The sequence below is a fragment of the Lampetra planeri genome, chromosome 33, assembly GCF_965212315.1.
Source record: "Lampetra planeri chromosome 33, kcLamPlan1.2.h2, whole genome shotgun sequence".
NCBI classification, from domain to species: domain Eukaryota; kingdom Metazoa; phylum Chordata; class Hyperoartia; order Petromyzontiformes; family Petromyzontidae; genus Lampetra; species Lampetra planeri.
Window position 1 is genome coordinate 231,247 of NC_136139.1, and position 23,321 is coordinate 254,567.

General features: G+C 53.0%; 2 protein-coding genes across 2 annotated transcripts in view; both read left to right on the forward strand.

Moving 5' to 3' along the window:
• The first annotated feature begins 485 nt into the window (after positions 1-485).
• Positions 486-7,557, forward strand: NSL1 (NSL1 component of MIS12 kinetochore complex). Its single transcript, XM_078609876.1, has 6 exons — positions 486-737; positions 1,541-1,625; positions 3,306-3,436; positions 4,211-4,262; positions 4,482-4,552; positions 5,400-7,557. Exons 1-6 carry the CDS (start codon positions 600-602, stop codon positions 5,670-5,672), a joined length of 750 nt encoding a protein of 249 aa, XP_078466002.1. The 5' UTR covers positions 486-599; the 3' UTR covers positions 5,673-7,557.
• Positions 7,558-9,111: 1,554 nt separating this feature from the next.
• The window catches only part of PHEX (phosphate regulating endopeptidase X-linked), a 31,375-nt gene continuing 17,165 nt past the window's right edge, over positions 9,112-23,321 (forward strand). The window contains exons 1-9 of the mRNA XM_078609877.1: positions 9,112-9,185; positions 16,309-16,377; positions 16,839-17,000; positions 17,689-17,775; positions 18,548-18,828; positions 19,085-19,153; positions 19,765-19,881; positions 21,896-21,979; positions 22,270-22,418. Coding sequence (XP_078466003.1) covers positions 16,850-17,000; positions 17,689-17,775; positions 18,548-18,828; positions 19,085-19,153; positions 19,765-19,881; positions 21,896-21,979; positions 22,270-22,418 — 938 coding nt within the window. The 5' untranslated portion in view covers positions 9,112-9,185; positions 16,309-16,377; positions 16,839-16,849. The remainder of the gene's footprint in view (positions 9,186-16,308; positions 16,378-16,838; positions 17,001-17,688; positions 17,776-18,547; positions 18,829-19,084; positions 19,154-19,764; positions 19,882-21,895; positions 21,980-22,269; positions 22,419-23,321) is intronic.

Below are 23,321 nucleotides of genomic sequence, written 5' to 3' on the forward strand. Positions count from 1 at the left end.
GTATGTATATGGGGATCTGTATGTACCTGTATGGGTCTACTATATGGTACATATAGTTGGGGCTGCATGGCCAAAATTGCACTATTGTGGCTTATCTGTGTCTCTTCGTGTCTCTGTGGGTCTCTGAGTCTCTGTGGGTCGATGCGTCTCTGTGGGTCGATGCGTCTCTGTGGGTCTCTGAGTCTCTTTGTGACTCTGTGGGTCTCTGAGTCTCTGTGGGTTTCTGAGTCTCTGTGGGTCTCTGTGTCTCTGTGGGTCGATGCGTCTCTTTGTGTCTCTGTGGGTCGATGCGTCTCTGGATATCTGAGTATTTACGGTTCCATAATTTGGGCCGCGTGGCCAGTTTCCCTATGACGTCACCGCTCCAATTTTTTACATCGACGCTATTGACGTCACTGCGCCAAGTCGTAATTGGGTCACGCGGGTAGCGCGACGGCGTGACGTCGCCAACGAGCGGTTGGTCTCGCGTTAGTGACGTCACGTCGCGTCCGTGTGTTTTCCCGCGCGCCGCTTTTCCTCACGGGTCACGCGGCCCGCGTCACGTGCTGCGCGCCGGCCAATGGGAGGCGAGCGCGGGCCGTGCGGACGCGGTGAAGACGATGGAGTCGCGGCTCCCGCTCGGCTCCCGCGGCGCCGCGGAGCTCGCGGCGCGTCGCGTCGCGGCCGCCATCGACGAGCTGCTGGCGCGCAGTCTGTCCGAGGAGCGGCGAGCCATCGCCTCGGAGCTCCTCGTAGCGGTGAGCGGCCATGCGGGTCTTGTGGACGAGGCGGGGCCTAACACAAACCCCGGGCTAACCTCGCCCTCCCTCTCCTGCCTCGCCCGCCCTGCCCTCTCCTCCCTCCCTGCTGTTCCCTGCACTCCCCACCCCCTTCCCTTCCTCCCTCTCCTGCCTTGCCTTCCCTCCCTGCCCTTCACCCTGCAATTCGCTGCTCTGCTTCCGACCAGCACTGCACTGCCCACACCGACTCTGTCCCAGCAGGGCACGTCGTGCGTGTTGACAAATACACAACACCCGCATTACTTGTGTTGGTTAGCGTTAGTCATGGGCATTGCGGCCATATGGACCTTATGGCGGGACCACGGGGTCCCGAATAAAAGTCAAAATCGTAATTAATTTACTTATGAGGACTCCGTCCCACCGTGCACACAAACGCCGCGACCCGCCTGGCGCGGATCGTTCCGTTGTATCGTGCACAAGAGCTGAACAAGCGAATGCTGCACTCCACGCTCGGGTATGGGCACGATCACAATAAGTCTCATCCAAAGCTGCTCAAACTGCCTACACGACTTAAGGCCTTTATCTGTCACCACGGTTTGCACAATACAGTGAAACTGCTCAATCATCTTCATTATTATTTGTGACCTGCCAATGTCTGCAGCCAGGATGCATTGCGTTGCCGTTCAGACCTCATTTTCGGTAATGTTGAGGTCTGTTAATCGCAACATTCACATCAAACAATGTCTGCTTCACCCTTAGAGACGCGGTTATGTCTCAGTGGGATTGTTTACAGTGGAGCTGTGATGCTTCTCTGCTTGCAGACCATAGTGAGAGGTCTGCAGGAAAATGTGACGATAAACGGGAAGCTGTGGCATGAAATTCCTGAAGTGGAAGATCCCCTGCAAGGTATGAAATTGTAAGATGCTGTAAACTACATTCTCCAGTCAAACGAATGTCACCTCGTGTCAGAAACGATCTACAGAACAGGACGCTACAGAATTACTGGGGTCACGTTCTTGGCGTTATCTCAACACTAGATGGCACTCTGGTTTTGTGAATCACTTCACTGCTTCTTCGCCTGTTATACAGCATGCATAATTATTGGTTTCAGCCCTGACAGTTGAACTGATGATGACGAATGAGCAATTTGTGTTTTTTTTACATAGATGCTTATACCAGCAACTCGCTGGATGTGAAAAAAAAATTAATTGGGGGGTGGCTGAAATCTGAATTAATTGTCTCAGTTGGTTCTGCCTCAATTCTGTTGACACAGGAATCCTCCACTTGAGCCACTGATGTGAAAGTTAGAGCACTGTAGATTATGAAGCCCACGAGGTGAGATTTCTGATACATTGTTAATGAGCCATATATTGCTGTCGGGTCCATGGTTGGTAAATCACTTCCAGAGCTACTCTCTGGGCAAAATATATATTTTTAAAGCATGGGACATACTTATCTGCCTTGGATTTTAAAATCTTTCAATTAAATGGTGCACACATTCAGGTTTATGAAACCCGGGATAGGTACCTCAGGTTGTCTATTATGAGGAGATATTAGGTTGGGTTCAGGGAGGCAATAGAGGGGTAACAAGAATTGGTAACTGCTTGTAAAAGAAGTCCACAATATGGTAAACAGAAAATGTATAGAGGTAGTGAACGATGGTGGGAATGTGATGATGTTTGAAACTGAAGGTGTGTAAATTGGAAGGCAAGAGAATTGTGGAGGCAAGGTTGGGTACAGAAGCACAGCAGTTGTATGTCAGGAGGCAAGGATACATTTTTATGACGTATACCCATGTATGTGTAGTGACATAGCGCTGACTGTTGTGCAGCAGCTGCAACTGCAGGTGGGCACTTGGCACACGCCGTTGAGTATATACACAGGTGTGCCGGCAGGGCAGAGGAACTGTGGCAAGGGTCACGATAGACCTTGTGGGGAAGCCCCTGGATCACTCTGGTGGGTTCTCAAGAAGGGAGGCGCAGCTAGGGTGGAGCCAAGACGCGCCGAGGGAAATAAAAGCAGCGAAGAGTGAGAGCTCCAGGCTGCCAGTTCTGGGATTGGACTTGTCTCGTCATCGCTGGCGTTGTCACTGCCTTCATCCCTGCCGTCTTCGCCCGATTATTGCACCGCCCGACAGTAGTTGGCTGTCCCGGTCGACGCTGTCGGTGCAGCGCGGACAGGGTCGTGTTTGGGATGGGTCGTGAGCAGCGTGGTCGAGAGAGAGAGAGGGGGGGCCCCGAGTGGTGGCATGAACTCAACAAAAATAAAAGGGGAGGACTATGCCTCCTGCGATTACCTCGTCTCCAACTGAGTGTTTGTGCGACGCACGCCACCCGCACGCACACACAAGTCTCGAGCAGGAAGGAAGAAGAGACCTACGACACTACATATGTAAACATGCAGAGTGATGGAAAATAGTTCATATCAAACTTGATCTTGCAACCTACATAATAGTAAGATAAGAATACGGAAACCAAGCAAAGCGTTTTCAGCTAAAACTAGGAATTTTAATTTACCGCAATTAAAGCTTGTTTTTTGCCAATTGCAGGTTTTTCCTTTATCTGCGATCTTTATTTCTGCAATCAGATATGGACATGGCGAGCTTGGATAAGACTCGGAACAATCACATTACGACCGTGGCCGGCAAGCGACGGCGCTACCCCAAGCGGATCATCAAGCACTTTGTCCGGGAGCTGAAGGCTGAGCGAGAGTGTCTGGTACGAAAGCAGGCCTTTTCAGACCCACGGGAAATCTGATCCCAGCTTGATGGGAACCATGGGCCATAGACACAACAAAAACCATACACTATATATACACCTGATGCAGTATAATCTGTATGCATAAGAGATTTAGTATCCATTTCTAGTTTGTTGGGAGTGGGTGAGTTATGTTTAGTATAGTTCGGTCTTGTACTTTCTACAGAACTGGCTTTAGATGGCCGAAGAATTCAACGGCACCAAGTTTCAGGTTGATGGTCTGCTGATAGCGAAGCTATGAGGTCCACATACCAGGCCCCCACTCCCACTGAAGTCCACCTACACCTTGCTTAACTCAAGGCCCTTTAGGTAGACACTTAAGGTGATTATTTCACACTTTTTTATTTAAATAACTTAATTTAATTGAATGCTAGTGAGGACCATTTACCACTACATTTGAATCTGTAGGTTGGATGAAATGAGCCATGGCATTGGTTGGGCCTGCGGGCCATAGTTTTGATAGATCTGCATTAAATCTTATCTACCTGTTCAGCAATAATAATTTACTTCCTCTAGGAAATGTGTGTGCAGACCATGATTGCCTGTTTGTTTTTACAGAGGTTTTCCCATTGAGCCATACAGCCTTATTATAAACAGTCCATATGCTTTCTGTGTTATTCCTATGAAAACTGATACCTCCTGGTTTCTAAACAACCATGGAACATCTAAGTTTAAATTGTAAATGTTTGATAAAGGATTGTTTTTTGTTGATAATTTATATTTATCTTTTTCCAGAAATTGTACCATCCTTATCTTCCAAAAAGCCTGAAGAATGAATGCAACACAGGTGCTTTGTGGAGTCTGTTAAAGTGCAGTTGAATGTCGTTTACACGTTATCACATGTACAAGTTAGCCCATGTATGTATATTGAACTTATTTTGCACCTTATGTCGTCAATCTTGCTAATTGGAGGTGCATTACATTGATTGTGTGTTGGCATATATTGGTGTGTGTAATATTGCCCTGTGTCCTGTGCCGCTGACAGTTGTGTGTGGTGAGTCTGTAGACGATGCTAAGCACAAAGAGCTGAGTGAGCGGGTGGCGAGCGTCTCTACGGAAACATCGGCCCTCATGAAGGTATACGAATGCCTTGTTTATACAGCCCATAATCATGTTGTGGCTCTGGATGAATTGTGTTTTTATGTGATTTCGTGCATAGCTGCTTGAGATGATTGCATAACAAAAGTTGCGGGTCCCCTTTTTAAATGTAAAAAGGGAACCCCCAACTTACCCTCTCCTTGTACTTATACAATATTTTCTGATGTGACTTAAATGTATCGCTATGCTTGAGTAATCACAGCTCGTCACTACTTTAACCCATTCTCTTACGCCCACTATGACTAAAGATTGAGACGTGTGGAGCAGCGTGCGGTTCTCGACATCCTGTATTGTTCTTGCCACGGTCTCTGCTGATTGCTCAAATTCTCTGCAATTGGCACCTCTGTGATCATCTCTTTTATGGAGTCCTCTCCTAACCCTGCATCTACCTGACATATGTCCCCTGCCTGCCTACTTGCTCTTCTGTGTTGCCTTAACTCTGGTACCATTTGGACCTCATTGCAAAAGGATTGGATTTTTTTAGAAATTGCAAATTAAAATCAAGTGCAGCTCAACCTGTCTTAACCCATCTAGCACCAGAGCCCTAAATCCTCATTAGAACTGCAACTGGATCCAAATCCGCCCATAAGCAGCATGGCCTTATGACACCGCAGTGCATTAGCAGACGCAGCAGCAGCAGCAGCACGTGGCAGCAGCGGTAGCCTCCACAGTCGGAGGCGACGCAGCATGGAGCAGCTCGTTATGCAGATGTCTCGTGCAAATATTATTCTGTCGTTTGTGGAATTTTAAGTATATGACTAGTGTAACTTTAACTCTCCAATTATAGCAATTTACATTTTTCAATCTGACTGCTTTTTCTTCCAAGTTGCTGCCCTCCATGCTGACAAAAGTGGACAATCTCTGCAAGGCTGTGGAGTCGATGAACGGCATGGGCACGGGCGGCACCAACGCCATCGTGCACTCGCCCAGCGTCGAGGTGACCCCCGTGGGAGAGGCTCACGCGGGGTTGCAGCTCCCCGGCACGCCCCTCAAGGTGTCGGCGGAGCGCCACAGCCTTCTCCGCCCACGGGCGCAGCCCGATGAGCAGCGGCGTGTGACGCTGCGCCGCAGGCTGGCAGTGGATATGTCTCCTGAGTAGCCCACGGTGTATTTTGTTGTTTGAACAGCCCACCTGTATTTTTTTCTCATGTTTTAGCTTTCTGTCATTGTAAAATAAATACACCATTAAAACAAACCTGCATGTTCACAGCTGGGTAATGTTTTTTTGTAATTATAAAGCAGAATCACTTGTATAGTTTTCCATTTTCTTTTTATTTCTGCTAAAATATAATTGAACAATCTTGCTAGAGAATGCTGAGGTTATCTTAGACCAGTTTCCCAAAGCAGAGGCAAAGGTAGGGTCAGATTAAGTGATTTACTCAATCGGAACACGTTTGTGGGACTCTACTGGAGCTGCTTGCAGTGATGACTCCTCTGACCCTGGCCGGAAGAGTCGGTATGCTTTGCATATACAACACGACTGGTATGCTTGCAGAGAAAATCTCGTCAATGCATCAAATGTGGGGACTGTCACGAGAAGTGTTAAGAGACCCTGGATTAAATTCGTGTTCTTGGAAACATGCCAATTCTGCTTTGTGGTTGACTTAAAACGTTTGATTTATTTTTTTTAGCCTGTGGCTGTCAATTGTGATCAGTCCAGCTGAATTGTTTGAGTGCACATTAATCTTGGTGGTACAACACCGAGGTTTGTGTTTAACTTTACTATATTGATTAACTGAAGCAACTTTAAAGCAAACTCTGTCCAGAAAAAAAAACTATCGATGTCTTCCAATGATTGAAGTGATTGGTCTAATTAACTTTCTTGCAGTTCCAGGCATTTGCCAACTTCAATTTAAGTCACGCAGATTTCCAATGTGGGGAATCTTTTCTGCACCTTTTAAACTCTGATATGCATCTCAGTAGATAAATCAAACCTAGTTTCAACAAAACACATTGTTGCCATCACAGAATTAGATTGTTTTTGGAGTGTGCCATTCAAAATAAATATATTGGCACAATAAGTATTGTAATTGCTGTGATGCGAATAACATTAATGTAATCTAATCGCTTACTTGATAACTATTTTCGAATTTCACAATCTTAGTAATTGGGTGAAATTATGCAAAAATTATAGTGTTATAAATTTTGGCACAGGTCAATCCCATTTGGCAATAAATGCACATTTTCGATGGGGACCTGATTACACGATACACACCTGGTTACAGCAAAAAAAGCCATGAAGAAAACAATGCCACGATCAGCTGTACATGGTCAAGTTCCAACTGGAAAGGTCGTGCATCAACTCGGTACAACAACACAGAATACAAGGCTCGTAGACTGCATCACATACAAACTATTGTGGAGTGTTATGAGCTGTAATTCTACTTCAGCAGCCTATGGACTACCTGGAATATTTTTCCCGAGTAACCATTACTGTTGAATGGGCCTCGTGGTTTTGATCGATGGCTCTTGCTGGTAAAAACTCGCAGCATTTGTTTAACAGGTTTAACTGCTGTTTACATTCGGAAAGTTGAGATTTGGCTTAAACATTTATGGAAAACACTGATCCAGGGGGCCTGCAGGCTGAGGTACTAAAGTGAACATTTCATGTATAGGCAAACTTGTTTGAGCAGTTAGGATCTGGTTAATAGTCCATTAAATATATCAGAATCTGAATATATTGGATGAATCCGATGAGCTATTAAGCTCTTGGCACAGACGTCCAGTAGGTGCGGGTCAATGCCACAACAACAACACGATAGGAAGGCAAAGTGTTGTGAAGGTAAACGTCACAAATATCGTTCGTGAACAATTTGTTTTTTGGCATGCATTCTCCAATCTCCTGTGTTCCTCTTCCTGCCCCTCAACGTAATTTAATGAATGCACCTCCATTATTTGCAGTTTTTAACACGTCTTTGTCATTGTTTATGCTTCTGGTCCATATGACGTAGATACTCTGATTAAACACGTTCTTTTTACAATAATTGATGTATGGCTTTTTATTATTAAGTCAGTCCATACCGACTACATCTGTCGGTTCACTAGCATTCAAGAAAGCATGGTGGTGCTGCTGATGGGATACAGTTGAATCCGTCCATAGTTTGCTTGCACGGAATTGGTGCTGCTGAAATTACACTCTGAGAAGGCCTTGGAGTTGTGTTAAAAATGTAACACATTCCTGCGGAGGGAGCTGGTAGGAACGTTGGGTTGCTCGGTCAACGGCGGCGTGGTGTATTCTGCAAATATTCCCGACTGTGAGGGCGGGCCACAAGCCGGCGTGAGTAGGTTAAACGTTGAGTTTTATAAGGGCACCACGGGGTGACCAGCCCCTCCCCACCCAGCCCCACCCCTCCCACAGCCCCACCCAGCCCCTCCCTGCACGACAGACACAACAATCCCCTGTGGGCTGGTGTAACCAGGAGGTTCCTACCAGTAAAACATTTTACTTTGTGGAGAGAAATTGAAGTTCAAATGAAGATTGAGGACGGTGGAGAAGCGACGCTCACAACGGGTGGATAAAACCTCGCAAGGTGATGTAGTAGGAAGCACAGGCGATGCATCAGCCAACCATTGGGGGCTTTTCCGCAACCTGTCCGCAATGAACCACGCCACGCGATGGCCGCAAGCGCAACCTAGCGTGGCACGGGCGCTGTGTTGACGTCTCGCCACTTAGTGGCGAATGGCGTTGCATGTGCACGTCTGTGTGCGTGTGTGAGCGGTAGTGGAGCGGTCAGCGCGCTTTGCTGTGAACCCGGCAACTCAAGTTCGAGTCCCGCTCACGGCCAAACCCAGTGACTTATTTTAATCAGTCCCGTGCCTTCCCTAGGTTGACTCAGCCTAAAACATGTAGCTGATGCGGTGTGTAAATATTTCTGCTCATGAGACAGGCGGCTGGGCGTGGTGCTGGTCACCCACCCTCTCAAGTGTCTCAATTTGGATTACAACAGCAACATCATCGCCCCCTACCGCGACAACTTCACAGGACCCTCCTGAAAAAGATTTGAGACTCAGGCGTTCATGGTGAACAAGCGGAAATAAAATTAAAATCAATATTTACACCTTTAATAAACTTTGTTATTTCAGATGTATTTTGTCAAGAATCAAAATATATATTTAAATACAATAAGCGATGATCACGATACCGTGTGATATGTAGAAATACGGACCCTTACGATTATCATGGAAACCATATATCTTACAATATGAGGAAGCTATTGGAGTTATGCACTCTAAAGTCTACATCGAAAACTCATGGTTGTTTGTTGCGTGTGTTCAGCATCCGTACACATCGTAAAGAGAAGCCGCGGCACGATGATCGTGGATGCCGCGTGGGTCGCGAACATCGCGCGACCCCCCCCCCCCCCCGAGTCCACGTGCTCCGCCTATCGCGCGGGGGAGAGGCGCGGGGGGGGCGCGGGGGGGGGGCGCGCGCGGATCCTCACTCTGAGCCCAGCGGCGATGGAGCCTGGAGGGGACACGGAGTGCGAGGGGGGCTCGGCCAGGGGGGGCTCGGCCAGGGGGGGCTCGGCGAGGGGGTCCGCGGCTCGAGCGGGCTCCTGTGCGCTGGGGGCTGCGCTGTGCACGGCGTTCTTCATTATCTTCGGAATCCTCGGTAAGGGACTCGGCGGGTGATGATGGTGGGAGGTGAGGGACGAGGATTTGGGGTGATGGTGAGGTTGGTGGTGAGATAATGACGAGGCGATGGTGAGGTGTCGTTGCTACTGCTTGTTTACGAGCCAACCCCGCGCGCCTTAGCGCCAAAGAGTTGAAGATGGAAAAGTTCAAATGAACGAATCGACCTCCTCGACGAGGATAGCTGCTGCGAGTTCCAGCGGTGAGGGAACTCCGTCTCTCGAGCGTCGCGTGAATGTCCCAGTCGATCGCTCATCTCACCCGCGTCATCGCTCACCCGCGTCCTCGCTCACCTTGCTACAATCGCGTGCTCTTACATCCAGTCGATTTCAAAAGTTGTGTTTTTCCGATAAATAGCATGAAGTCTAACGGCGCCGCAGTGAGTGTAGGTGAGTGTTGACTCGGGGTAGGCGAGGGGGTGAGTGAGTGGTGGGTGAGGAGTGTCACTCATGGGAATTGCCGCGTTCCCTGCCCGAGCAGCGCTCCTGGGGCCACTGTCTCCGTGCCCCGTGTCCCGTGCCCCCTTGTCCCGTGTCTCCGTGTTCCCTTGTCCCGTGTCCCCGTGTCTCCGTGCCCCGTGTCTCTGTGTCTTCGTGTCCCCTTGTCCCGTGTCCCCGTGTCTCTGTGTCTCCGTGCCCCGTGTCTCCGTGCCCCCGTGTCTCTGTGTCACCGTGCCCCGTGTCTCCGTGTCCCCTTGTCCCATGTCCCCGTGTCTCCGTGCCCCTGTGTCCCCGTGTCTCTGTGTCTCCGTGTCTCCATTTCCCCGTGTCCCGTGCCCCCTTGTCCCGTGTCCCCGTATCTCCGTGTCCCGTGCCCCCTTGTCCCGTGTCTCCATGTCCCTGTGTCCCCGTGTCTCCGTGCCTCGACTGCATTTACTCCAGGTGTAGTGTAAATGTAGTTGGCGAAATCAACCATGAACGCGCCCGATCTCATGAGACGAGCGGTTTGAGGTTGGACCGCGCGTGAATGGGCGACCACCGAGCGTGGCGGCTGTTCGAGGCTGCGGGGCGACGTTGTTGGTAGTGGGAGAGCAGTGGAGCAATTGTCCCGCACCATGCTCCCTACCTTCACAAACCCGCACAGACCAGCGTGGTGAAGTATGCTCAAAACACCGCACGATGTGCCTGTCGTGCGAAAGCCCTCACCCAGCAGGGGACTTACAAAGGGCTGTCCGTGTGCACGTCGTGTTGGTGATTTGCCTTCACCGTGGCTGCTGTTTGTGTGGACGGATTTGCCAGTCTATGGATTCCTCCCACACGAAATCCACGATGGAATTTGTGAGTTGATTTGTCGTCCATTTTTTCCCGTGGCATTCCAGTGTTTAAAGTGAGAGCTTGTTTCGAGAGCAAGATAAGTGTGCGTGGCTGCGGGACTGGTCGAGTTTTCGCATAACTCAGGGAAACAAGCACAGGCGTGGCAGCATTTAATAATCGTGTGAGCTCAAAACAAAGCATTTGACAAATCCCAATGGAAAAAAGAACATACAAAAAATGAAATGAAACAGAGTTACAAACACGAAGACTAAATAAAACAAGCACTGAATAATTCAACCTCCACGCAAGTAACGGTGCCAGGAAGATCCTCGCAAGAACCATTCAACATAGCCTTGGCAGCTGGCGCATCCAACTGAGGCGTCAGAGGAGATAGCGACATTGGCCCTCACCAAGTCCCATCTCGTCTTGTCCAATGTTCGAACTGATACGCGGCATCTCGCCTTCACAGAGTAGCCACAGAAGCCAGCGGACCCGTGCGCTGGGCACCCGTGCCTGGTCTGACTCGCCCCGTGCTCCCCGCTCCATTCGCTGCACGATTCACGGCTGTTTCACCTCTGGGTTTGCGTGGACATTAGACGGCTCGAGCAATGAATGACGCAACAATCACTATTCTCTTAAAAACTGACTTTAAACATTACAGGGCCATTCACCTCTCATCACACGAATCAATATAGTTCACACAGATCGCTTGGGAAGAGAATAACAGAAGCCATCAAGGTGCAAGAAATGTGCCCCTACCACGCACCAACACCAACCCTCAACAACACTGATTCAGCACTGGACAGGTTGTCAAATGGTGAACTGTGCTGATATATAGTCGCTTACACTCGTCAATAACCGTCCAGAGTCACGACAAAAGTCGCATTATGAACACAAATAAGCCGAAGAATTCATACAGAAACTAAATAAAGTGAGACCGGCATGAAACCCCCCTTGGGGTTGAATCTGGCATCAGCCAGCAGAACAGGAAGCCATCGTTCACTCCGCTGATCCCTAGCCGATCGGCATCGCGGGCGATGCACGGAGACGCATTCCGGAACGACCCCGAGGATAAATCACACGGGGCCCGGCGACTCCCGCAGGAGCACCGGAACGGGCAGGAGCTGTGCGGGCAGCTCTCACGCACACGTGGTGACCTCCTGGCTGTGCGCGCCGTGCCCCCGTGCGGAAGGTCATTCGTTTGCTCGCTGTGCGGTTCGGAGCGACGTGGGTGAACGTTGCGGGCGTTTGACTGCGCGGTCCGCTTCGTGGGTGGGTACTCTATGGGTCGTTTCTCCACATGTTCTGCTACAGACAAGAAGACTACGATCTGTACTGTGAATAGAAAGTGTTGTGGTTCATAAATACACATCTTCACCACGGTTCAGGGTTGTAGTAAAGCAACCAAATATTGAGATCACACCGCAATTTAAATACAGAATATGCACACACGTTTAACATGGGTTTCCTACGGGTTCTCCGATTTCCTCTAATAGCTAAAAATCAAACACACACTGTAGGTATTGGACAAACATCCCAATGCTGAATATTTACCTGAAAATGTCTCCATTGAGATGACACAGCAACAGCAGCAACATCGCCCCCAACTGCGACGGTCTGGCAGGACCCTCCTGAAAGAAGCGTTGAGACTCAGGCTTGCCTTGGGAAACAAGCGAAGTATTAATAATAGTATAGAACAGTAAACAAGCAGCACTGAATAATGGATAATACGGAATCTTATTCGTTGAATGTATTTGGTATTTTCGCCATCCTTATAGTGCTAGGCAATCACACACAGTCTGCCGTATGATCATAGTCGGGGCGATATCGCTGTGCGCGATCCCGATTGAGTAACTCAGTGAACACCACTCGAGGTGAGTCCAGGAAGCGATACACGACAGACATGTCAGCCGACAACTTCCACCGCGCACAATCTGCACAGATTATTCACGCGGCGATACCGAGCTCAGCTTGTAAAGTGACCCCACATGCACATCCTGGGCAATGTCACCGTTGAGCCTTAATATGACATTCGACTTAAGTTGATATTTCACCTAATATTTTGCCGTATATTGTTTTCCAGACTATGTTTTTCCTCTCACACGCCAAGAGCAGTAGAAGAGCATCTGTTTTATTAATAAGCTCACACACGAGTGAACTTGGAAATGCAGATTCCATAATTTCCCAAAACAATTATCATAAAGTCTGAGCACACAATACAAGCCCCGGAGCTCTCCCATGCAGCACACACGCGCAAGGCTCTCCATCCCACAAGCGCACATTCACAAACACTCCTCCTCACTTCTCCCCCTGTGTCACCGTGCCCCTGTGGATCTCTTTACGCCCCCGGCAGAAATTCTCCTTTCCTTAGGCAACAGCCTCTGAAGGGGTGGAAACCCCTCTTGCCTTCCAGAACAATATCTCTGCGTGCGAAGCAGCGCTCGTTTCCTCCCGGTGGTGGGGTTCTGTCGGCATGGCTTCCTCCCTTCTGTGGCAGAGCGAGGAGTCAAGTGCGGAGCATCTGCGGAGAACAGTTTAAGCCGTGGCGTTGCTAAATCAGTCATCCAACTCTCTCCTGTCCCTACCACACGATCGGCTGCGTCCGTGGTGGAAACTAGAGTCCTGCAAATGTCGCCTCGCCCGGTCCATCGGTGTCAGCTCCGTGTTTGGAGGTCGATCTTCAATATTGCTACTCGGCAGAAGCTCTCACGGTGTTCAACGTGCTGCGCTGGGTCCGATCCTTGATGTCATCCCACCACCACCACCACAATCACGTCCGTCTTTGTCTTCCTTTTGCCCTTCAGCCTCCCCAAAGAGAAGGCGCGACGGCGGAGAAGCTCCCTGAGAGCCTCGCGCTCCACGCTGCCGAAGTCTCGCGCCAATCTGGGCCGTCCCATGATTTGTTAAACTTCTTTGTTCATAATTTTCTTGTCCATTTTATCCGCAAACATGCTCCTACAATTTAAACTCTAAAGCGCTTCTATCCACCGGATGAATTGTGTTTTGTCGGGGACCAAGTCTCACATCCCGTCCAGTCCCATCGAGCACACGCAGCCTGGAGAGCGCGGAGTGGTATTCGCGCTCACACCTCGATGGCCATCAAGCCAGGTGTCCTGCCTCTCTTGAATGCCTCTTGATTGCTCGCGGCCCTGGAGACCGCGCTGAGGCCAGTGATATTCCACACATTACAACAAACCTAAAACTATATCCCATCTTGTTAACGTAACATACCCTACTTGCAATGTGAATAGAAAAAATGAGAATGTTATGCAGTGAACGGCATCCGCGGCAGCATAATCGCGATGTCGCCACACCCTCCTCCCCCCCGTATTGGTCACGGCAGCCTCTGTGGTTTATTCCCCCGATGTTTCACTCAGACCGGTATTTTATAGAGAGGGGTCTTTGCTGATACATCTGTCGTTTGAGTGAAACATGTAAATTACAATAAAGTTCAAGTATTAAATCATACTCTTTGGTTCTTTCGGTAAAGTCACGTAGGTAGAAATAAAATAAAATCATATTTCTTTTAAATAAACGCATGCGTATTACAGCACACGCATGAATGGTAAACTCCTGATGATATTTCACAAGAACCCCATTATTATTTTTTTTCTACCTACGTGACTTTACCGAAAGAACCAAAGAGTAAAGAAACCCAAAGTCGATTATTTTAAACTCCTGAGTCGACTCAAGACGCGCACGACGCCAGCCTGCACGTGCGTTTAGCCGCCGCGTGCAGCTCACGCCGAAGTGGCTCCCACGGGCACCCGCACCCACCGCTACCGGCCGTTCATCACTGGGTGCAGCAGTTATGCAATTACCGCAGCAATGCATTTAACAATTAAAACCACGTGTCTAGCGAAACTATCATCACGATCGGCGGCGGTGTCTCGAGCCAATACAATATGCGCAATAAAAGTTATCAGCAGTGTTCATGAATTGCTGGGTCAACTATTTTTTCATGGCTCGCATAAGCCCTTGCCTATGGGAACAGCACGAGTTAAATTTGCCAATTGGCTTGGCTATAGAGAAATGTTTTTAAACAATTCTGGTTTGTTTAAAATGTCAGGAGATGTCAAGGACAGGCAATCTGTTATTATAGCAAACACAGAACACGAAGTCCTACTCATCATCCAGAGTACCGACTCAGTGAAGCGGTTCCATTCCGTTCAGCTCCCACATCCATGCCGGGCGGAAGGCCGTCGACTGCCCATGCATTCATCCTGCACCGCGCTTGACCTCTTGTGGGCCTCACGAGCCACGTTTCCGGAGTTATAATGCAATGACCGAGTATTACAGTAACGCAGGCTATTTAAGACAAAGTAAAAGAGAAACTATTTTCAAACAGAAACATGTTCAAAGTGGGTACACAGGAGGTCATGTGGACAGTTGTGGCAAGAGACTAAAAGTGCAAAAGTAATTTCACAATTGTGACTCCCAGTTGCCCTGCAAGAGACGACGGGACACTGCCGATGCGATTGTGCAAACATTGTGATGCTACACGTGTTCCCATAGTCAGGCAATTGTTATGAGTCTGGCTGGATTTCAACTGTTCAAAATTTCATGATCAGCCATAATTTATCCAATGCTACATGAAGGCCTCCCCATCTCGTCGCCATATGTTACAGTCTCACAGTTCAACAATCGTGAGAGTTCATTAATATCAGCTGATTTCTGCACTTCGCCTCTGCAGTGGATCTAGTCGTGGGCGCCTTCTCTCCTTTAGCTGCCAATCTCGTCAACCCTGACCGAATATTGGCGTCTAAATCTGGTCTTTTTGTGTCCCTGGATGTTCCTCGAAGCAGATGAAGGTAATAATGACATAATTACCTTTATTTACCCGGGGAAATCCTCACCAGATCTCACGACTTGTATGAGAGTTCAGCATTGGGGCCTATGGGCAAATTTTAATCGTCACGGATTGGCATTTGGAATTGAGACCAGAGTCGTTGGAGAAAGCCCACACATCCAACAGCTGATGACACCTGGTATTCCCAGGCAGTCTTTCATCCAGGCACTTGACTGGCTCAACCCGGGCGTGTGTACGAGGCTCTGGGGGGGATCGGTGTGGGGGTTGTGGAGAGTCGGTATGGGGGTCGAGGAGGGTTGGTATGGGGGTTGAGGAGGGGTGGTCTGCAGGGTGGGTGTGGGGCTGATGTAGAACACAGTGAACCGGCCATGCATCATCTCCCTGTACGTTTCACTCTGGGAAAAACACCCCTTACTCTCCCCCCACACCCACCCCGGGGAGTCACGGCGGCTCTGATCCTTTCCAAGAATTTTTTCGAATCAAATCACGCAAAGATTTTCGCTGGATTTTTTGTTCTTTTGTAACCGCACAACTTCTCCCTTAACCACAATAACATATTGACTATTTACTATCCTTATCTTCCATAACGCATGCGTTTGCGATTAAGGCTGTGTTCTTTTAATGGTCTAAACGCCTCGTGGATGTAATTGTGTATTCCATTGTTCTGACATCACAACGCGGTTGTGTTTTCCCTGATTTCCTCTCAACAACAACTGCACAAAAATAGGAAAAGTTTAAGAATGCGCGCAGAGGGCAGTGTAAACAACAACCCTGATAGCGTGGGGAGGAATTTCATCCAGATTCCTTAAAAGGCACTGCGAGTTATTTTACTCTTCTCGTTATTGTTTTTTACGTGCTATCCCACCAAGAAGGCCCTGTGTCCATTGTCAGCAGCATTCGGCATCGTCATCACGAATCGGGAATAAACTTCAGCGTCGTCTGTATCTATCGGCGCGGGGCTCAGAGCACACGGGAGCAGCTTGCCTCGGCGCGCACGGCGCTCACCTTTGGGTGTAACGGCACCTCTTGTTTGTGTGCAGCTGTCGTCAACAGGTTAATCGTGATCGCGCCTCCAGACGTGTGCACCGCAGCGGAGTGCGTGGAGGCAGGTACGTGCCGAGGGAGCCTGCGCCAGCGTGAAGGGGGTGCGGGGTGAGTAGCGGGCCGGGCGTGCACCCTGCCGAGAGACGCCCGGGGCCGAGACGGTGCCGCGATGCCGCGCGGTGCGTGCGGCGTGCCTGGGTGGTGCGTGGCGTGAGCCCTGTTCAGATGTTCCGGGGACGAGTCCGGCTGCAGCTCCTCGGAGATGTAATGGTGGGGGGGGGGGGTAGAGATATTATGTTGGCAGGGGGGGGGGCTACAGCAGTGATTGACCGCTAGGGGGGAGAGTGAACTTTGGTGGTGCCAAGGGAACATTTGGGTCAACTCCAGGAGCTCCACGAACGCTGCTCCTATCTAGATTGCCTATAGCCACGATCCCTACAAGACCCACATGCCGGTGCTGTATACACGTAGAGCAGATCTCGTGGGGGGCTTAGCTGATGAGATACCCGCCCGTCTCGGCGCGCAGCGGCCGCGGTGATGCAGAAGCTGGACTGGAGCGTGGATCCGTGCGACGACTTCTTCCGCTTCTCGTGCGCGGGCTGGGTGCGCGCCAACCCCATCCCCGAGGACGCCTCCACCTACGGCACCTACTCGCACGTGCGCAAGCAGGTGGACCTGAAGCTCAAGGGTGAGAGGCCACCGCTCGCCCGCCTCCTGCACAACCGCAGACATTGGCGGCGGTGGGGAGGCGGCGCGGTGGTGACGCTCGTGCCTGCAGCAAGCAGCACCTGGGTTCGATCCTCGAATCGGGCGCCTTTTGTGATGGAGTTTGCATGTTCTCCTCCTGTTCTAAATGAGTTTGCTCCGGGTTCTCCGGTTTACTCTCGTAGATTAAACCATAAATTGAACTGTTTGGCAAAAACAACCGAATGAGGAAAACTTGCCTGCAAATTACTCAATTGGGATCACACGTAGATCACACGTAGATCACACGTAGATCACACATAGATCACACTTAGATCACACGTAGATCACACGTAGATCACACTTAGATCACACGTAGATCACACGTAGATCACACGTAGCAGCAGCATCGCCCCGGATGGCGAACACTTGGCAGGTCCCTCCTGAAGAAGAGTTGAGGCTCGGTGATGATTTCCTGGATTAAAGCGAGTAAATAAAACATCATAAGGCGTCCTATTCTCGCCCAGTGATGACTCGTATCGCTTACACCATCAGGGCTGGTGGAATCAGAATTGCGGGTGATTGAGCATTGTGGTCCCTGGGTGAACACGCGTAACAATACAGGACAAACGAAGGCGGAAATTCTCTGTACGTAGTTGGTATTCGTGGCTGTCTAACTTGTCTGCTTGTAGAACTTCTGGAGAGGGGTGGCGACGAGCACACGGAGCTGGAGGCCATCAGACGGGCGAAGGTTATGTACCGGTCCTGCATGAACGAGTGTGAGTTCACCAGCAACACGTGCACCCATGAACGAGTGTGGTCGTGTTACTCCCTTTCTTCTGATTTCCATCTAATCGCTGTACTTTGTTTTTCTTCCGTCGTTTTGGTGACCCGGGTCACTCTGGGATGCGTGGCTCTCTCGTGCTCTCTTGTTGAGTTCCCACCAGCCGGGCTAGAACCCCTTCCCCCCAAGTGCTTGCCCGTGAGAAACCCCTCTGTCTCTAGAGCTCGCCCCTTGCCTGTCAATGAATCCAGCATCCAGTCACTGGTTTCGACATTCTGGGTCCCATCAGCAAAGTCAGGCCTGCTGAATAACAGTGTGTGACACCTCGCGTGTGTCTCTATGGCCCACACGCTGCTGTCCCTGCAGACCACGTGTCCCCAGGCCGGTGCCGCGCTGCAGGCTGCGCCATTGGCACCGAACGCGACGCGTGGGCACCGCGTGGGCACCACGTGTTCATTCACACCGAGGTGGGCGGCAGGGACGTGGCCCAGTGGCAGCTCTCGCGCCTCACAGCAAAGACGTTCCTCGGGTTCGATTCCTGACCCAGGTTCCTTTCTGTGAGGTCTTTGTCTGTTCTCCCCCTGTGCTGCGTGGGTTTCCTCCCGGTTGTCCGGTTTGCTCCCTCAGCTAAACAGAAACACATCCAGTGTGAGTGGTCTTGGTCCGGCATCGCCATGCTGCCTTCACCGAGCCCACGCGAACGCGCCGCCGTCACCGAAGTCGACACCCACACGGCCATCAGAGCGGAGTGCATCTGTCCATTGCAGCCCTCATCGAGGATCTGGACACTGCACCGCTACTGCAGCTGTTGTCCCACCCAATGCTGCGCTGGCCGGTCCTGAGCTCGACCGTCGGATGTGGCGACTCAAGCGAGGGGCTCGCTCCGTGCCCCCACCGACAGCCCTCCTCAGAGGCGGCGTCGTGGGACGCGGGCGCCTTCGACCTGAGGGAGACGCTGGCCGTGTTGAGCAGAAACTTCAGTCACTCCATCCTCATGTCCCTGCACCTGGGCACCGACGACAAGAGCTCGGCGCACTACATCCTGAAGGTGAGGCTCGCGTGGCACTCGTGATGCACCACTCGCTTTGAAACAGTTTATTTCAGACTCCACAATAATGTCTTTCACCTGCACCAAACCGAGACTGTTTTGATCGGCCGCCTTTGCTGCTGATGTTGTAACGAGAGTCGGAGTACGACTCGCGGTGAGGAAACGCGCCTTTCCTTTCTCCCGGAGGAAAGTGATCGAACGTTGCCGCTCCTCGTGTCCATCGCTCGTCACATCCCGGATTGTTCTCTGTCCGCAGTTTGACCAGGCATCGCTGATCCTTCCAGCCAGAGAGGACTACACCACCAACAGCACGCAGGCAGTCACTGTGAGTCTCGGAGCGGCGGTGCGGGGGCTGTGTGCCCACGTCTTGTCTGATGTTCAGGTCCCTCGTGTTCGCTGTGGCCTGCTTGTTCACCAGACCCTGGAGAAGCGAAGCGATGAAGGCGGCTCCCTCGGTGGGCCCTGAGATGTCCTCTGTTCCGATTGCTCCTCGTGGGTCCCTCGTGGCCGGGGTCAGGCTCGCTTGTGTCAATGCAACTCTCATGCTGACCCACAAGGGAGCACTGTGAATCTCCTTAACCCAGTGAGAGTGAAGCCATAGTCGATGCGAATGCTTCGTGTGCGTTCAGCGTGAGCACCTATCCCCAGCGCTCCAACTCTCACCCGCTCACAACGCCAATACGCAGCTAAATTAAATAAATGTATCCGTATAATTAACATAAAACGCATACATATTGATTTTGAAAGTATGTCGTTGCCAACATTATACATATACTTTACACACCTAAGCATTGGTATTAGTCAGCCGTGTAGTAAGTTCCGTCACTATTGCTTGAGGGTGTAGGGGTTTGTAGTGCCCCCCTCGTGGGCAGGACGCACACGAGGGGGTCGCACCCCTTGCCGCTGCCAGCCTGTTGGCGCGTGTGCGCCGTGCAGCACCGCCAGGCGCTGCTGCGCCTCCTGGTCGACATCGCCCTGATGATGGGAGCCGAGTCGCGCACCGCGCACGAGGACATGGCCGCCATCCTCAACTTCGAAGTGCAGTTGGCAAACGTAGGTAGCCAGCCGGCTTGCGTAGCGCCCTGCTCCCACACACCCTGCTCCCACGCACCCTGCTCCCACGCACCCTGCTCCCACGCACCCCGCTCCCACGCACCCTGCTCCCACGCACCCTGCTCCCACGCACCCCGCTCCCACACACCCTGCTCCCACGCACCCTGCTCCCACGCACCCTGCTCCCACGCACCCCGCTCCCACGCACCCCGCTCCCACGCACCCTGCTCCCACGCACCCTACTCCCACGCACCCTACTCTCACGCACCCTGCTCCCACGCACCCCGCTCCCACGCACCCCGCTCCCACGCACCCCGCTCCCACGCACCCCGCTCTCACGCACCCCGCTCCCACGCACCCCCCTCCCACGCACCCTGCTCCCACGCACCCTACTCCCACGCACCCCGCTCCCACGCACCCCGCTCCCACGCACCCCGCTCCCACGCACCCCGCTCCCACGCACCCTACTCCCACGCACCCTGCTCTCACGCACCCTACTCCCACGCACCCCGCTCCCACGCACCCCGCTCCCACGCACCCCGCTCCCACGCACCCCGCTCCCACGCACCCTGCTCCCACGCACCCTACTCCCACGCACCCTACTCCCACGCACCCAGCTCCCACGCACCCCGCTCCCACGCACCCCGCTACCATGCACCCCGCTCCCACGCACCCCGCTCCCACGCACCCCGCTCCCACGCACCCCGCTCCCACGCACCCTACTCCCACGCACCCTACTCCCACGCACCCTACTCCCACGCACCCTGCTCCCACGCACTCTACTCCCACGCACCCTACTCCTACGCACCCCGCTCCCACGCACCCTACTCCCATGCACCCCGCTCCCACGCACCCTACTCCCACGCACCCCGCTCCCACGCACCCCGCTCCCACGCACCCCGCTCCCACGCACCCTACTCCCACGCACCCTGCTCCCATGCACCCCACTCCTACGCACCCCGCTCCCACGCACCCTACTCCCACGCACCCCGCTCCCACGCACCCTACTCCCACGCACCCTGCTCCCACGCACCCTACTCCCACGCACCCCGCTCCCATGCACCCTACTCCTACGCACCCCACTCCCACGCACCCCGCTCCCACGCACCCCACTCCCACGCACCCTACTCCTACGCACCCCGCTCCCACGCACCCCGCTCCCACGCACCCCGCTCCCACGCACCCCGCTCCCACGCACCCCGCTCCCACGCACCCCGCTCCCACGCACCCCGCTCCCACGCACCCCGCTCCCACGCACCCCACTCCCACGCACTCCACTCCCACACACCCTGCTCCCACGCACCCCGCTCCCACGCACCCCGCTCCCACGCACCCCGCTCCCACGCACCCTACTCCCACGCACCCCGCTCCCACGCACCTTGCTCCCACGCACCCCGCTCCCACGCACCCCGCTCCCACGCACCCTGCTCCCACGCACCCTGCTTCCACGCACCCTGCTCCCACGCACCCTACTCCCACGCACCCCGCTCCCACGCACCCCGCTCCCACGCACCCCGCTCCCACGCACCCCGCTCCCACGCACCCTACTCCCACGCACCCTACTCCCACGCACCCCGCTCCCACGCATCCCGCTCCCACGCACCTCGCTCCCACGCACCCCGCTCCCACGCACCCCGCTCCCACGCACCCTACTCCCGCGCACCCTACTCCCACGCACCCTGCTCCCACGCACCCTACTCCCACGCACCCCGCTCCCATGCACCCTACTCCTACGCACCCTGCTCCCACGCACCCCGCTCCCACGCACCCCGCTCCCACGCACCCTACTCCCACGCCCCCCGCTCCCACGCACCCCGCTCCCACGCACCCTACTCCCACGCACCCTACTCCTACGCACCCTGCTCCCACGCACCCTACTCCCACGCACCCTACTCCCACGCACCCTGCTCCCACGCACCCTACTCCCACGCACCTTACTCCTACGCACTCTGCCCTCCGCGCGTTGTTGCCGTGTCGAGCCAGGCAGCTGCCTCGGTGCCGTTTGATTTTTCAGATTTTGGTTCCGAGGGAGAATCGCACAAGCGAGGCTCTCTACAACCGCTACACGGTGGCCGAACTGCAGGACCTGCTCCCGCAGGTACCTGCCCTGCCACTCGGTCGCTACCTCCACGCCCACACGTGTGATCAGGGTACATAAATCAATCCGATTTGATTTTAATAACATCGGAAGTAATTTGAGCAAACACACACACTCCCTTCGGCTTGGTGAACCTGTGTCAACACAAGACATTGGTCAAACACCCCTCTACATGCTCCTCCTGCCATCGCCTTCATCACCAGCTCGACTCACAGAGCAGCCAGCATCTCAGGTGGGCATCCTACGCGTCGCAGTGTTCTCATGCGCAGTCTGCGGGGTGCTGCGTGCAGTTCGATTGGCTGCGCTTCATGAAGGCTGCGATCGACACGCAGGAGAGGCACCCGGAGCTCAACGCCCTCAACTCCTCCGAGCCAGTCCTCGTCGGCGTGCCGACCTACTTCCAGAGCCTCTTTGAGCTGCTGGGACACACAGACACGCGGTGCTGAGCCAGCACATCTCAACCCAACACACCACAGCACACCCCTACCAACCCACCACCCAACACACACGACCACAACATACCCCTACCAACCCACCACCCAACACACCACCACAGCATACCCCTACCAACCCACCACCCAACACACCACCACAGCATACCCCTACCAACCCACCACCCAACACACCACCACAGCATACCCCTACCAACCCACCACCCAACACACCACCACAGCATACCCCTACCAACCCACCTCTCAACACACACCACCACAGCATACCCCTACCAACCCACCACCCAACACACCACCACAGCATACCCCTACCAACCCACCACCCAACACACTACCACAGCACACCCCTACCAACCCACCACCCAACACACCACCACAGCATACCCCTACCAACCCACCACACAACACACACTACCACAGCATACCCCTACCAACCCACCACTCAACACACACCACCACAGCACACCCCTACCAACCCACCACCCAACACACACCACCACAGCACACCCCTACCAACCCACCACCCAACACACCACCACAGCATACCCCTACCAACCCACCACCCAACACACCACCACAGCATACCCCTACCAACCCACCACCCAACACACCACCACAGCATACCCCTACCAACCCACCACCCAACACACACTACCACAGCATACCCCTACCAACCCACCACTCAACACACCACCACAGCATACCCCTACCAACCCACCACCCAACACACCACCACAGCACACCCCTACCAACCCACCACCCAACACACACCACCACAGCATACCCCTACCAACCCACCACCCAACACACTACCACAGCATACCCCTACCAACCCACCACTCAACACACCACCACAGCATACCCCTACCAACCCACCACCCAACACACCA